Below are 16,535 nucleotides of genomic sequence, written 5' to 3' on the forward strand. Positions count from 1 at the left end.
TGGTGTTTATAACTTGGCAGCTAATGAACTTAATTTTGTAAAATGCTGGTCAAACACAACGCTCTCCCCTGGGCTGCTGACTTTGCTCTTTGGTCCGTTCGATCCTTGTTCTTTAGCTGGCAGCTGAGCCCCAGAAAGGTCAGGTGCCTTGTGATGTGGGTGGAGACTTTGCTCTTCGGTCCCCACCTCAACAAAGCCTGGTCTTCTGTGGCTAATTTGTCTCAGAATATGAAGAAATAATAAAATTTGAGGTTGAGCAAGACTGCTCTGAAGGTTAATTGAGTCTCCCCTTCAAGCGGCTTTCATTTACTTTTAAAGTCATTTTGATGTGGTGGAATCCAAGAACCGTGGGCTCAGATCCCAGCTCTGCTGTCACCGCTGTGTGACTGTGCACAAGCCACTGGTGTCTCCTCTGTGTCTTCTGTCCCTTCGGTTTTCTTTCTTGCCTGCTTCTCCCTCTCTCTTTCTCTCTTTACTTTTCCTCCTTACAAATAGCACGGAGAGGAGGGCTTCTGGAGCCAGATAGGAATCCTGGTTTCTCTACCTACTAGCTGGGTGGCCTTGCTTGGGCAAGTCACTCAAATTTCCTATGCCTCAGTTTGCCCATCTATGAAATGGGGATAATACTAGTACCTGCTCCGTACGGTGCAGGAAGGATGGTGTAGGTAAGTAGCATGGACAGGGCTTGGTGCATATAGGCAGCGCCATAAAAACGCCAGCTTGCCCCTCCACCCCACCCCTCTCTGTTTTCTGCTTTGGAAGCCATGTATTTGCAGCACAGCAGGCCCTGCTCTGGGTCCCCACTCACACGGCACACTTTTAGCTCCTGGCGGCCCTCCACAGCCAGCCCCCAGCCCCGATGCAGACCTGGCAGGCAGTGTGACTTCCCACTCCGTGCTTCCAGCGCTCTTCTGCTCCCAGTGCCGGGCTTCCACGCCCTTCTGTCTCTCAGCTCACGTTTCATCTGTCGCTGCTCTGTGTTTGGGAGACAAGGGATGCATCAACCCACGGCCATCTCGACCTCAAGCCTTGCTAATAAGTGATTTCCTCGGTCACCCGCATGATAGCTCTCAGGCCTTTCCGAAGCTGACGATATAAGATAAATCGTGAAAGCCGTATGCATGTGCTTTAGCCAGAGTTCTGAATGCAACAGATAACTTGTCCCCGAAACCAGAGAGCCTGTCAGTTTGTGGCTCTACAAAGACGTCCTTTGGCAGGTTTGTTCCAGTGGCCGAGGGCCGAGAGTGTGGCGTATGCGTGAAGGAAAGCAATGATCTTTCTCCCCAAAGACCTGAAAGGAAGAGCGACTTAGACTGTGCTTTTATTTTAATTAAATTGCTTCTTTCTCATCTTTTAAAACATGACCATCCAATCTTTTCAGCTTTTAGGTTAATTTGAATAAGAGATCTGACCCAAGCGACCCGGCTGTACAACTCTTCAAGGACAATCTTTGCAGTAAAGAGGAAGAAGGGACATAGGTATGTATGGCCCAGACTTTCAGTTTAGTTTCTCCTCCTCACTTCCCCTTATGTTAAGAAGTAGTGAGGGGCGCCTGGGTGGCTCAGTGGATTAAAGCCTCTGCCTTCAGCTCGGATCATGATTCCAGGGTCCTGGGATCGAGCCCCGCCTCGCATCCGGCTCTCTGCTCAGCAGGGAGCCTGCTTCCCTTCCTCTCTCTCTGCCTGCCTCTCTGCCTACTTGTGATCTCTGTCAAATAAAATCTTAAAACAAAACAAAACAAAACAAAAAAAACAAATAGTGAGAGGAAGTGGGGAGGGAGGGGCTTCTTTTTAATTCCATAAAATTTCAATTCTTGACCAACAAGGAAACTGGTAAGCCACATGCTGCATTTCTTGGTTCTCTTTCCAAAGGGGACAGGAAAGACCATGTTACCAGAATCCCGTCAGAGAAACTTTAGAACTCCTGCTGGATATTGTTTGGGGCCCTTCAGTCACCAGACTTATAAATCCATATTAATGAACAGCAGCTTCTTGAATTTTCATCATCTGCCAGTTTGATCGGCGTAGGCGGTGGGGGAAGGGTGGTCTCCCGTGAGGTGCAGGACCAGAGATGCAGGGGAAACCCAGGGAGCACTTTGGGTGCTGTGCATGTTTTTAGGCCGCACACCCCATGGAGAACCTGATTAAGTCTGCAGATTGTCTATCTCAGCGTCGTGAGATCGAACCCCACATCGGGCTGTATGCTGAGTGGAATCTCCTTGAGATTGTCTCTTCCTCTGCCCCTCCCCAGAGCACATGAGCCCTCTCTCATTCTCTTTCAATCAAATCAATAAATCTTTAAATCTGCAGATCCTTGCCATAGAAAACCACATACACACAAGACTTCACATATAATTTCAAGTGGGTTTCCTAGAATCCTATAGGGAAGCCACAGACCTCAAGTTAAGAATCCTGTTTTAGGGGCTTATATATAGTCAGCCTTTAGGGGACACGGCCCCAGAAGTGAGATGACACATCTCCAGAGGTTAAGTTTTAATCCTCTGAAATAAAATTTAAAAATTAAACATTGACATTGAAATTGGACCAAGCCAGAAGTTAGGGGTTTTTATTTTTGTTTTTTAAAAGATTTTGTTTATTTATTTGACAGAGATCACAAGTAGGCAGAGAGGCAGGCAGAGGGAGAGGAAGGGAAGCAGGCTCCCCGCTGAGCAGAGAGCCCAACTCGGGGCTCGATCCCAGGAGCCTGAGATCATGACCCGAGCCGAAGGCAGAGGCTTTAACCCACTGAGCCACCCAGGCAGGCACCCCCAGAAGTTAGGTTTTAAGGCAACTGTCAGATCATAAAGGGTCAAAGGTTGATACAGCTGAAAACGTATTTTGATTCAAAATCATGTGGGATACATTTTTTTAAAATTATTTTCTTGCCCCCATAGTAGAAGTCTAGTTGAGGCCTGATCTTTGATTGCCTTTCCTCACGGAGTTGGAACCCCGGCCAGAGGCCATCGGCGGTCTGGTCAGTCCTCTATTTGCCAACGTCACCTTGACCTTAGGAAAGGCTTTCTCGGACCCCACTGGCCTCGCTGGGGGTCTGCAGAGAGTTCATTCAGTCATGCCCCGCGCACGTTTTTGAGAGATTGTTTTGCCTTGCCAGTCCTGGCTGCACTGTGGGCCACCAGAGTTCCCGTGCAGACTGTTTTTAGCAGAGGCTACCTGACACCATTCCAGGGAAGTGGTTGCCATAGCTACCTCGGCTGTGAGTTACCATTTTCTCCTTTTCGTTCAGCTCGTGGTTTCCCTGATTTTTAAGGTAACAGCTAACGTTCTGCTTTTCTGCTAAGCAGCGAGGAAAAGACTGGGTTTTCGTTGCTGTTGCTTCTGTTGTTTTTGATGTTTGGTTTTCTGTGTTTGGAAGGGGTGTGTGTGTGTGTGTGTGTGTGTGTTGTGTATAAGGTAAAGCTACCTCAAAAGATAAAATATCAGGAGAGCTTGGGGAAAAGCCAGACCTGCATACACATTCTCTACACCCCCAATTTTTAATTTTGGTCTGGATTTTGGACTAATGGCTATCGTCCATGAGGATGGGGAAAGAAGTTGACTGAGTTCCACTTCACACTGCCTGAAGCCCAGGCTCAAGGATGGCTGCCCCCCCCCTCCCCCAGGTGGAGTCTGAACTTGTCTCTAGCACTGGGGCTGCCCCTTCCCCCCACCCCCAATGGGAGCAGATGGCAGAGTCAGGCCCCGCTTGCTTTGTCTCCCAGGCTGTAAACATAGTGCTTCACACACACCTGGTACAGAGCCACTCAGGGCTGCCAGCCCATGGAAATCAGGGGACCACCTCCTGTCCAGCTTGAGCCTCTTGGACTGGACTTGTTTCCCTACTCCCCAAAGGACACTATTCTTTTTTTTTAAAGATTTTATTTATTTATTTGGCAGACAGAGATCACAAGTAGGCAGAGAGACAGACAGAGAGGGGTGGGGTGGGAAGCAGGTTCCCTGCTGAGCAGAGAACCCGATGTGGGGCTCGATCCCAGGACCCTGAGATCATGACCTGAGCTGAAGGCAGAGGCTTAACCCACTGAGCCACCCAGGCGCCCCTAAAAGACACTATTCTCGGCATTTTCTAGTTTGCTCATCTTCCAAGTGCTCACCAGATTAGAACCAAACCAAACCTTATCCAGTTTGTCAGTGCACGAGACTATGATTTGGGTTGTTGCCAGTCCTCTGGTGGCTTGAAGGCCGTGATGGCAAATCACCCTGGGTGGCCCTATGGACATACCCAGATTGTGACATGTCACCGCGGGCTCTGCCTTTCCTCCCTGTACTTCTAACCCTAGATGTGTGCTTTTGCTCCCCAGCTCAAGATGAATGCCATGCTAGAGACCCCCGAGCTCCCGGCCGTGTTTGATGGGGTGAAGCTGGCGGCCGTGGCCGCCGTGTTGTACGTGATCGTCCGCTGTTTGAATCTGAAGAGCCCCACCGCCCCGCCTGACCTCTACTTCCAGGACTCGGGGCTCTCGCGCTTTCTGCTCAAGTCCTGTCCTCTTCTGACCAAAGAGTGAGTAGACCCCACGCCCACCATGCGCCCCCCACCCCCCGCTGGTCTGTTGGGCTGGTACAGCATTCAGGGAAGACTCCTGTCGTGTTGTGTCCCTAAGGCATCCATGTAAAGTAGTGTCTTCGGTGTTAAAATAGCCACGGTCTCCATACAAGCCTGGTGGTCGAATCCTGGAGGGGAGGGGAGGGGACAGGGGGAGCCCTTTGTTGCCTGGAAACATCCCTTTCTCCACATGGTAGTGGTCACATCTATGACAAGGGACTTGCAGAAAGCAATAGTCATTTTTAGGTAGATACAGAAAACTTGGACAGTGTTCTAGCCCTTTCTCAAGTGCGCTGTTGCCAGTCCTAGGGCAGAGGAACCATCCTTCCCTAAAATAATGAGCAAGAATAAAAAAAGCACAGATTTACGGGTTGGTACTTTCCATCTGCATTACTGAAAAACGTACTAGACGTCGGCTAAGAGAATACTTGAATAGTGAGGGACCCAGGTTTCTCTGTGAAGCCCCAGAACCATATTTTGGAGGGGGCGAGGGTGAGCACTGCTTCTGAGAGAGGAAATGTTGTGGTGAAGTAACGGGAATCTTCATTCTCTGTCTCCCCTGTTTTCTAGAGGTGCATGGTTGAATTTTTCCCTGTTGATGTTCTCTGAATAATTCTGTCTTCCCTTGGGGCTCAGGGCCAGACTGGGGCATGAAGCATGAAGTATTCCCTGCAGTCCTGGGTCTGAATTCCTTCCTCCTCGCTCATTGTTGCTGCTTCACTGTTTGTGCTTCTTCAAACAGATGACGTTCTGCCAGGCTTGCCTTAAGATGGGAGCTTCTTCTAGAACTGTCTTACTAAACGGTGTCCCCTGACACCGTTCACATGAGGACGAAACTCGGTGTAGTTTCTGAGACTCAATGGATAGTAATAGGAGCTTTCCCCTTCTCCTGATATAACCTTTCACCCCCTCTACGGGGTTGGTGGCATCGGGTCAATGATTGTCTTCTAAGAGTGGACAAGTGCCCAGCAGACACATCTGGGAGTTTGGATTCTTGCTTTGTCTTGTGCAATCGTCTAGTTGGTTTTCACATGCTCTTAGCCAAGGGCAAAGAGCTGCCGTCGTGGGCTTTGGGTGTTTGGGGTGTTTGTGTGGAGTTTTTTTACTTTTAACAGCAATGCCAGGACTCAAAAGTTATCAAGTCGAGAGTGATGCGTAACTCTGTCACGTTGCCCAATACTTGGGAATGCCATGTACGGTATAAATGTCATCATGTTGACTTTGGAACTGCACCTGCTCTCACATTGAGTGGGACCAGTTAGACCCAAGTTCCTTGGCTATCCCATTTTTAGAGAAAAAAGCAAAAGTATTGAGTCAACATGTACATGAAGAGTGTAGATGAGTACAAAGTTCTACTCCGCATGGGTTCCTGAGTCACCAGAGGAAGCCACGGAAAAGTGGCAGTTGTCTGATCCCCAGAAAATCATCACAGATGGTCTGATCCCATACTAATTGTTCAAAGTTTTAAAAAAAAGTTAATTATGGCAGGTTTTTACCTCTTTTCATGTCTTCCTTTAAAAAACAACCCAGAAATATTAAATCCAACAGTTCTCTGTGTTCTTTTTCTGCCCTAGCACACTGTCTCCCTGAGTCTGAGGTGCTGGTATAGTGCCACATGCTGAGATGGCCCCACCCACTCCCCTGATCTGGAAGTGTGTCCCTGGCCACAGATGTCCTTGAACCTCATGGCAGTGTCCACCCCTGTTGTTAACCAGTCACCCGCTCCCTCCTGGTAAAACCCAAATAGGGAAGGATGGAGATCAGTGTCAGTTACTTAGCTATGGTTTGAAGGTAGGTGCAAAGGGACGAGTTGCCTAGAAACTGTTTCCTTCCAAGACCTGTCCCTCTGAGAATAGGACCAGCCTCCTTTCAGCATGTTGGAACATTACTTAAACAGCTAAATTCTAAACAGACAAGCTCTTGGACTTGAACGTGACAAATGAACAAAGGACAAAAGGATTCACTATTTCTCTTCCATCTTTTAACTAACCTCTTGTTTTATTATTATTTTTATTTTTTTTTTTTTAAGTAGCCTCCATACTGGAGCCCAGTGTGGGGCTCAGACTAACAACCCTGAGCTCAAGACCTGAGCTGAGATCAAGAGCCAGATGCTCAACTGACTGAGCCACCCAGATGCCCCAACAAACCTCTTTTTTTTTTTTTTAAAGATTCTAATTTTAGGAATAACTATATCCTGCCCTCATATAGCTTATCAGCAGAATGTTTTCATGTTACCCTCTTTTGTCCTCATTCCTACATTTTGAATGTGTTGCGTGTCTCTTGTAGACGTTATGCATTTAAGCTTCTTAGCGACTTTGAGGTGGGACTCATTTTTCCTTTCATTTTGAGGAAACTTCCAAGAGAAGAGAAGATAACTGAATCCAGCCTTAGTCTCCCTCTCATCCATGGGGCGATGGACAGATTCTTGTCAGGATATAGAGGGAGAGAAGGGAGCAGAGAACAGCAAGGGGCTGGCCCGAGATGAGAGTCTTTAGCAGGAGGGGCCCCGGAGTGGCCTTCCAATTCCCACGTGACCCTCTTTGTATTTTAATCACTCTGTCAGAAGCCACTATCTTTGAAGTTCTCTCTCTGTGTCACATTTCTGTACTGGCCTCTCATATATTTGAAGCTGAGGACAGGAAACATGTCGGTTATGGGTAAAAGTGCTTCTCCTGAGACTCTGAAGATTTTTTTTTTTCCTAGAGGAAGCCTGTCTGCAACCTTCACAAACAATCGTCGGGGCCAGAAAGTTCAGTTAACTGATTTACTGCAAGCTAATGGTGTTACCCAATAACGCTGACTGAAGGCAGCGGCTTATCAAGACCTGTTTGTGGTATCAGAGCATATCTCCGTGCTGCTCTGGTACAGGGGAAAAAAAAAAAAACTGATGAAAGGTGAAGATTGAAAACATGTTATGAGAATAAGGATTTTTTCCCCTCCCTTTCAGCATTAAAGTTAGTTTTTGAATCTATTTCAAGATGGTCTATCCAAAGATACATTAGAAATGCATCTTTTAGTGTCTGGAGGAAAACTATTCTCACATGGTATGATGTGTCTCTTGTTCACTTAGCAACAGATCAATATTTACCTAGTGATTCACTTTTTTTGTTCTCCAGAAATGTTTGCTTTCAGTGGAGTAAGCAGACTAAAGCTTGGCTTAGAAATTATGAGAAAATCTAGATGATGCTACAAATGTCCACTTTTTTCTGAATTAAAAATTTAATGCATATTCATTTTCTAAAACTGAAAAATAAAGCACATGAAAATCATCTGTTAATTCTCCTACTCAGAGATATATCCCATTATTACTTAGGTGATAATCCCTTTGGGTCTCTTTGTTCTACAGATGCACCCTCTCCCCTGCCCAGAGCAGGGATCTGTATGTGTTGGGTGGCCTGCTTTATGCCATGGATATTTGCCCACAATGCTATGTATGTTCTAACATTTGATTTTTAATAGCTGCAGAATTCTGTCAACTATTCAAATTTCCTAATGGTTGTTGGCAGCAGTGGTGTAGACAGAAAGCCCTGAATTGAAATTGGGACTAGAATGGAAACCTAGGTCTTCTACTTCTAAACTAGCCACAGAAACCTGGACGTAATGACAGCCCTCCTTGCCCTTGGTTTCCTCCTGTGTAAATTGAAACAGGCAGCACGCCTGTGATGTCCTTTAGCACGAGTAACCCGAGTCTAGTACCACTGTTGTCACCGAGCATCAGATAAGTCCGCTTAGATGAAGGACCCTGGGGCTGGGGTCGTGGCTACAGAGTAAGGACAAGAACCCAAAGAGAAGGTTTTCTTATGTATCTGCCCTCTCCTATTTCCATCCCTTTGTGTTCTAGGACAGGCTGGCACTAGCCCCCTTGGACTTTTTTTTTTTTTTTTCTTTAAGGATCTTTTTTCCCCCCAGTCTTTTTTGTGCATATATGTTTATTATTTAACCAAATGAACTGATACTATAGAAACTGTTCGGCAGCTTGAAAATTTCAATTAGAAACATATTGTGTAAAAAATTCCATCGATAACTTAAAATAATGCCATTTCATCATATAAAGCGTCACATTTAACCAGTTTCCTCTTTTACTGAGCATTTGTTCTTCCATTTTTAAATCTTTGGAATTATAACCATTGCTGTGGTAAATGCATATATAGATCCGATTGCTTCCTAGAGTAAATTCTTTTTAATATATTTGCTATATAAAAAGATATGCTTAGTTGAAGGAATTTTACATAAATTGCCACACTGTTTTCCCGAGAAATATTCACAGGTTATAAGCTCAGCAGCATAGCTGGTTTCTCTTTTCTTCATATGGTAGCCTCTGTTTTCTCGTCTGCAAAACAGGAATAATGATAGTAATACAATCCTTTCCCACTTCCTAGACTGTTGGGAAAACAGATTGCAGTAGTATGTGAAAATGGTTTATTTAAAGAATTAGAAGCTTGAAGTTCCAAGGTCCTGGTTGAGTTTTTTCCAGTAACCCGCCATTCTGTGGCTTCCTGTGGCTTCCTTCAGCCTCTGCTGCAGTTGCCCCCACGCCACTGACTTCCTATGTGCTAGACATGGGGCCAGTCACTTTATATTCAGTACAGATAAGAGAGTCTAAAAAGATGGTATAGTAGCCCACTCAACAAGTCAGCTTATGCATTACATCTCTGATTTATCTACTTTATCCTTCAAGCTCCATGGGCCTTGTTAATTGGAAATAACATCTCCCCTCCCAGATTTTCCGGCCGGCTCTGTGTAAGGCCCAGAAAAACCCAAGGGGTTATGTAATCTAAAGGAGGGGGATGGGTCATTCCCTCTCTGTATGTGCTCTGACTACAAAGGGTATTTTGAGCTATTATTTACACAGAGTGCAATGTACAAACCCAAAGTATACAGTTGGGGACCTTTTGCATGACTAGTCACCTGTGTAACTACCACTCCCTTGGGCTTTTACAGGAGTGTCCTGAGTCACCTCCCCTCCTCTGCCCCACCCGTGTGTCACCATACCACTTGAATGGGCTTCCTCGAGCAGGCCAGCTGCGGGCTGACCTCAGCCTACCTGTCTGGTCACCTGTGGCATTGTCCCATGGCCCACTGAGTGCCTACCTCCTGAGCTCCTGCTCCGGGCGATTCCCAATCCCCTCCTTTCTCTCTCCCCCAAAGTGCCTCTTCTCCTATAAGAAAATCTTAGCGTCTATTCTGGGAAACTTGCCCTGATTTCTCCCCAACCCCTTCCTTCTTCTTATCCATGTGTTTTCCCGGCCTATGGACTCTGTGTCCATTTAGCACATCCTGCCTTGTTTTGTGGGAATTCGTGTCTATCACTTTTTCTTCTTCAGTAAAGAAGGTATATCCCAAATGCAGAGCCACACTCTTGCATCCCAGAATCCCTAGCGCTCCCAGATCTTAAGTATAATATTAGCCTTTGGGTCTTTTGTTTTCCATCCTTTGGCGTAGGTGTGGGCTGTTCCCACTTGGGCGAGTGCCTTATGTGACTGGGCGGGGGAAGCCACACTGCCGTCCCCACCCACACAGCCAGCACTGCCCAGGGGTACAGGCCCTCCAGGGAATCGGGTGTGCCTTGAGCTCTGATGGACTCTTATTTTGGGGAAGTCCCTTTTTGTTTCTGAGAGCAGATGGATTGTTGTTTGGGTCTTAAATTAAAGCAGGGCAACCCCAGATATGCATAGAGGCACTTTGCAGCCTCCACCCTTCCCTTGGGCCTCTTGAAGTTTCCAGCAGCAGGCCCGTGTTAGGAAGTGAAGATAGGAAACAGGTGCCCCATCTCTGGAAGCCTGCTGGTGAAATTTACAGATTCCCTACGGGAAGCCAGGCTTCTGGATTTTTCCCTCCGGAGCAAGCCTATCGGTGTAGGTCCTGGTCTAGCTGAAGATGAAGTCATTTTGTTGGACCGTGGTGGAGCACTTAGGTAATAGACCAGCCGAGAAAGAGAGACTTGAGGTGCTTTTCCTGGGCACAAGAGACATCCAGGAGCCCCTGGAGGGTCTGGACAAGGGAAGCAGTGTGATCAAAACCACAGGTACATGTTCGTGGGCCCTTCCTTTCCTGGGGACTGAAACATACTAGCTTTCTTCTGCCACCTGCGTTCAGAAGAGCTGGATGTTATTTATTTATTTATTGGGCGCTATTTATTTATTTATTTATTTAATATCATTTATTATTTATTTATTTATTTATTTATTTATGTGTGGGGGTGAGGGACCTGAGACATGGGGACAAGGGCCCCATCCATTCCAAACCGAGCTGGAAGTCAAAAACCGTAGCTGACTGTACGTGTGTGGTGCCCTCCCTGCGCCCTCCCTCCTTGAGGCTGCTGCAGAAATTCGGGAGAGAATGACAGAAATGTCATGACCTTTCCATAGACAGTTCATGGGTACGTGTTCTGTACTTTTCCCGGTCTCTTCTTCCACTCACTGGAGCACAGATTTCAAACAAGAATCCTGTTGAACTGGGTAATTAGTCCCCATGTTTGGTTTCCTGCCCTGAGTCTTGGTTAAACAACACCTGGGGATTTACTCCTCCAAGTATAAAACGAGGATGTGTTGTTGAATTGTTTTTCTTCTTTTTTTAAGAGAGGGTGGAGACAGGTAGAGGGAGAGAGAGAATCTTGAGCGGGCTGTACGCCCAGTGTGGAGCCCAACGCAGGACTCGATTTCACAACCCTGAGATCATGACCTGGGCCAAAATCAAGAATCAGAGACTTAACCAACTTACCTACCCAGGTGCCCCAAGAAGGGTCTTTTTTTTTTTTTTTTTTTTTTTAAATTTGACAGAGATCACAAGTAGGCAGAGAGGCTGGCAGAGAGAGAGGAGGAAGCAGGCTACCCGCTGAGCAGAGAGCCCGACTTGGGGCTCAATCCCAGGACCCTGAGGTCATGACCTGAGCCGAAGGCAGAGGCTTTAATCCACTGAGCCACCCAGGCGGCCCAAGAAGGGTCATTTTAAAAAACTTTTTCATTGTACAAACTTTCCAGAGGCACTCTATTTTTTACTTGGTTTCTGTACCACTCTGCTTCCTAATTATTCCTGAGACAGCAGAGAAGATCTGCTTTTGATTTTTCTCTCAAACAGTATCAGTTCCATCCCCAATGCATACATCTTCTACTTCGTAACAGTATTCATTTTTCTTGTTATTTACCCCCCAACAAAAGCCTGATTCTATATATAAAGACACTGTATTTGTCACAGATGTACAAGAGACCTAATTTTTATGTACCAAGGACATATTAAATAATCAGAGGGGCGCCTGGGTGGCTCAGTCGGTTGAAAATCCGACTCTTGATTTCAGTTCAGGTCATGATCTCAGGGTCATGAGCTCGAGCCTTGCATGGGGCTCCATGCCCAGCTGGGAGTCTGGTTGAGATTCTCTCTCACTCTGTCCCTCCCCCACTCGTGCACATTCTCTTTCCCTCTCTCTCAAATAAATACATAAATAAATAGAAGTACAGTACGGAGAACAGCACTAATTCAGATTGCTCTGAAAGCGCAAAGTACGGAGTTATTAAAGACCCTCCACTCCTTGCATTTTCCTTCCTTGCCTCCTCTCATAAGGCTGTCTGCCTGCAGCGGTAGCAATGCCAGCGGAGACGTTTAGGGCAAGGGGCTTGGGGACGGACACCTGACGTTTGCCGTCTTCACTAAAACATCATGTAAATGCAGCTTCGCACACTCCCTTCCAGTCAGATTGCCCCCGCTGACCCCTCCTGGGTGGAAATTCTGGAGCCAGTGCCGCTTATTTATAGTGAGTTCAAGTTGAAAAGAATTTCATTATTTGGGGCTTAAATTCCTCTTAATTCCCTCTTGTTCAGAGACATTCCAGATCGGATTTAGATCCTTCCTCCTTGGCTGAACCCGAAAGCTTTGTGCTTTTTATAGGATAAACTCCTAATTGCCAAGTGACTTAATTCCATTGACCTGACGTTACCCATTTTAAGAACTGTGCAAATATTTCCTTAGTTGCTTGAGCTGAACCATTAACAACTGCTAAGGGGACCCGTGGCGCCCCCAATGTGCTCCTTCTCCAGGCTCCAGCCCTTCCGAGCACATTTACAAATCTGCGTTGTCAAAGAGCACCTGAAAGATGGAAGATTAGTGATGGTCACATCAGTGAGGTCACATTTTCGGGTGACTTCATCTTAAAATTGCTTGTGTTTCTAATGAAAGGGCCGTAATTTAATTCATTTGGAAAGAGGCTCATCATCGTCCGTGTGCCTTGCCCTTCTTAAAGCGATTACTTCCAGTTTCCAAGAATTTATAACCAACCCCTTGCCATATTGTCAGGGCTCTACCATGTCCTTTAAAAAGCAAAAAGGCATGTGCTACCACTGACGCCGTCACCCGGAGTTAGCCCCAGCACCTGCAGATGGGGCGATGAGCCCCTGCTCTGAGCAAACCTGTCCCATCGCTGTCACTCCCCCTTCCAGTCCTTCCCAGACTAGGATCCAGGGTCTGTCTCTGCCCACCAATCACCCTTAACTTCACTTAAACTAGTTTATTAAACCAAACTTAACTCTCTAGGACTTGCCGGGGATCAGATCCGTTCTGTGGTCCTTCTCAGTACGTGGTCCTTCTCAACTGGGCTGAAAATTGGCCCAATATCCAGGAGCAGGAAATGGACCTTATTTTCTAGAAAGTCTCAACGTTTCTAAGCGTGGCCACCTTTTATCGGCTTCTCATGTTCTGTTTGACCCTGTAAATTCAGTGGTTACCAATTTCGATCCCACACCATTCTTTTTCTCTGCCCACTGCCCGGCACATCTCCCTTCGTTATGACAGATAGTGCACTTCATACTGTAGGACAGTATCTACTTAAAAAAAAAAAATTTAAGGGGGGAGCCTGGAGTGACCCAGAGATCAAGACCGGAGCCCAAAGCAGGAGTTAATGCTCAACCTACGAGGCCACCCAGACGCCCCAGAACAGTACCCACTTTATGGGTGGAGTACAGTTAAGACAGGATCGTGGACAGAGTTTTCTAGAGGTCGAGTGGGTGGGGGCACTGCCTCCAGGCAGCCGTGGGGCCAAGAGCTGACCGCAGTCTACACGTCTCAGAAGCGCACAGACAGGAAGTCCCATCCTCCTCCACAGCCTGGAGAGTAACTTCCCTTCAGGCGGGGGCTGTGGGGGGCACAGCCCTTCAGATCACAATCTACTAGGTGGCAGAGTATTTACTCAAGAAGGAATTTTCAAAAAAAAAAAAAAAAGGAATTTTTTGGGGTTTCTAAAGGAAATCTTGTGGATTTCTAAAATTTCTTTTTTTTTTTTTTGTGATTTTATTTATTTATCTGACAGAGATCACAAGTAGGCAGAGAGAGAGGGGAAAGCAGGCTCCCTGCTGAGCAGAGAACCTGATGCGGGGCTCGATCCCAGGACCCTGAGATCATGACCCAAGCTGAAGGCAGAGGCTTTAACCCACTGAGCTACCCAGGCACCCTCTAAAGAAATTTCTAAATTTCTAAACTTCTGAAGAAATCTCGTGGATCTTCCCCTCCAGGAGATCCTAGGAAACAAAGGTTTTACTGCTACAGAAAGCTCTAATCCTTGATGGGTGGATATTTGGTGCGATTGGATGCGATGCCCCGCCACCCCCGCTCTGCTGTGGTCACCCCAGATGACTATCTGCCAGGGCCATGTGCTTCCCAGAGCTGTTCCTCTGCCCAAGGTGGCCGCCTGCATTGCGGGTCACCATGAGTCACGGAAATGAGTCAGCCCTGGTGGCAGCTTTGGAACCATCCTAAAACTGGCCCGTGTTAGTTTCTAATCATGGAATGAGGGCTCTCGGTCAGCCTGGGTGCATGGCATCACACCAGACGGCTTCCCTTTGGAGGTAGCCATTAAAAGAGGCCTTCACCCAGAGCATTGGGAAACCTTGCCTGGAGGTTGGTGGTCGATCCAGAACCATCTGTGGCCTCCTGGGAAGGAGCTCACCTATTTCTCCCCCTTTCCGCCCGCGTCTAATGCCATTGCCGCAACCAACGTGACATGTCTGTGACTTGTAGCACCAGAATCTTCTGCTGGCAAGCCCCCAAACTGGTGTTTTGGGCCGGATCACAGAAGCTTGAACACCAATTCCTTATTAATATGAACTGAGAAAGTGTATTATAATTGAATTTGAAATCTGCCAAACCACAGCAGTTGGGACTTTTCCTTCCTTAGCATTTCAGTAAAGGAAGATTCCTCTCAGTGACTAGTAGACATATATATATATATTTTAAAGATTTTTTTTTTTTGATAGAGACCACAAGTGGACAGAGAGGCAGGCAGAGACAGAGAGAGGGGGAAGCAGGCTCCCTGCTGAGCAGAGAGCCCGATGTGGGGCTCAATCCCAGGACCCTGGGATCATGACCTGAGCTGAAGGCAGAGGCTTTAACCCACTGAGCCACGCAGGCGCCCCACATATATTTTTAATCTATAGTTATCTTCTCTTCCAGTCTGTTCACCGTGTGGAGATCACACTCATCCCTCCCATGCACACATAATCCTTTTTCTCATATTTCCACTTTCCGTGTCCATCAAAATCCTGTCCATCCCCCACGTAATGCCTTTTCCAGAACTCTCTAGCCCTTACCCTGTGCCATCCCACCTGACGACAGGAAGATACGTGATGTCTTTCCATGTGTGTATCTCCCGTCAGGTCAACTCTGTTCTGAGAGGCTTCAAGAAACAACTATCTTAAAATTTTCTCCATTCTCTGTGGCCGCTACGTCACACACGTTGAGTGCACACTATTGTGTGGAGGTAGTTTTGGTAGGAACCCACGTGCTGGGGTTCAGAACGAGCAATTCCGTTAAATGCTCAAGGAGTTTAGAGAAAGAGGGAGATGGTACTGAGGAGGCTTGGATGTTGAGGTTTTGAGTGACCCTGGGAGATGGGTTGGTTTGGATAAGTGGGGCAACATGAGAGAAGGTAGAGGGGTCAGTGTGAGCAGAAGCCGACGGAGTCATTTAAACAAGCACTTCCGGTGGAAAACCGACTTGGCTCTCCGGGCCAGCTCTCCGCCTCTACCCACTTTTCTTTCTTCCCTGTCAGCCTTCCAGGCAGCCTGCTTGGGTAATGACTTGGCTCACCCACTCGCCCTCTAGAAAATGACAATGATTTGTCACTGGTTGGCCCCGACCCCACAAGCCACTCTGTTCCTCCCCCACGGCCTCCAGATCCACAGATCTACCTTTGACTGGACTCCGACCATCCCTCTTATGATTCCTAAAGATCTTCTCGGTGCTCTTTGTGTGGCCTTTGGACCTGCCACTCTCTCTGGCCTTTGCTCTCTGTGCCCTTGATCTTGTTTGTTTATGTGCTCTGACCCCACCACCAGCTTGGTCTCCATAGTAGCTTCCTGCCAGCTCCTTGCCTAGGCCCTATGTCATGATGTGCTGTGACAAGAGCTGTCTGATTAGAGCCGAGAGCCTGGGTCTTTGGGGGAGAAAGAGGTCAGATCACACGGGGGCTCACATTTCCAGGAAGGACGAGTTTGGATGGGATCCCATGAGCACTTGTGGCATTAGGAAGGAATGGGAGTCAGTAGGTGTGGCGGATAATGGAATGTCCACGGGTGTTGGGAGAGAGGGCTGACTCACAGACAGTGTGAAGGCTACAGAGCAGCTAAGAGAGGAATAGGTTGATGAGCAGGAACAGAGAAGTCACAGGGAAGCTGCCTTCTGAGGGAAAGTGTGGCATGTGGGCAAGTGGGCAGGTGGACAGGCGTGAATGGGGCGGCAGAGCTCAGGTGTGAGCTGAAGGCCAGACATGTGGGTTCCAGATCAGCCGCCAGCCCCGGAGAGCGGAGGGAGACTGAGGACTGGTGGCCACGGCAGGGTAGGGTGAGAGGAAGAGCTGGTGAGGGTTCAAAGGGCAACCAAGAACCTTGAGTGTCCCAGAAGCCAGAGAGGGAAGGCATCTAGCACAAAAAGTCAGGAAGGGCGAGGGCAGACCAGAGGCCTTCGGGCTGGCCTGGAAAGATGAGGGGATTTTGAGG

General features: G+C 47.4%; 1 protein-coding gene across 1 annotated transcript in view; it reads left to right on the forward strand.

The window, feature by feature from the left end:
* ABHD2 (abhydrolase domain containing 2, acylglycerol lipase) overlaps positions 1 to 16,535 on the forward strand; it is a 99,457-nt gene that overhangs the window by 23,151 nt on the left and 59,771 nt on the right. The window contains exons 2-3 of the mRNA XM_044231690.1: positions 1,382 to 1,478; positions 4,316 to 4,515. Coding sequence (XP_044087625.1) covers positions 4,322 to 4,515 — 194 coding nt within the window. The 5' untranslated portion in view covers positions 1,382 to 1,478; positions 4,316 to 4,321. The remainder of the gene's footprint in view (positions 1 to 1,381; positions 1,479 to 4,315; positions 4,516 to 16,535) is intronic.

The sequence above is a fragment of the Neovison vison genome, chromosome 13 (assembly GCF_020171115.1).
Source record: "Neovison vison isolate M4711 chromosome 13, ASM_NN_V1, whole genome shotgun sequence".
NCBI lineage: Eukaryota > Metazoa > Chordata > Mammalia > Carnivora > Mustelidae > Neogale > Neogale vison.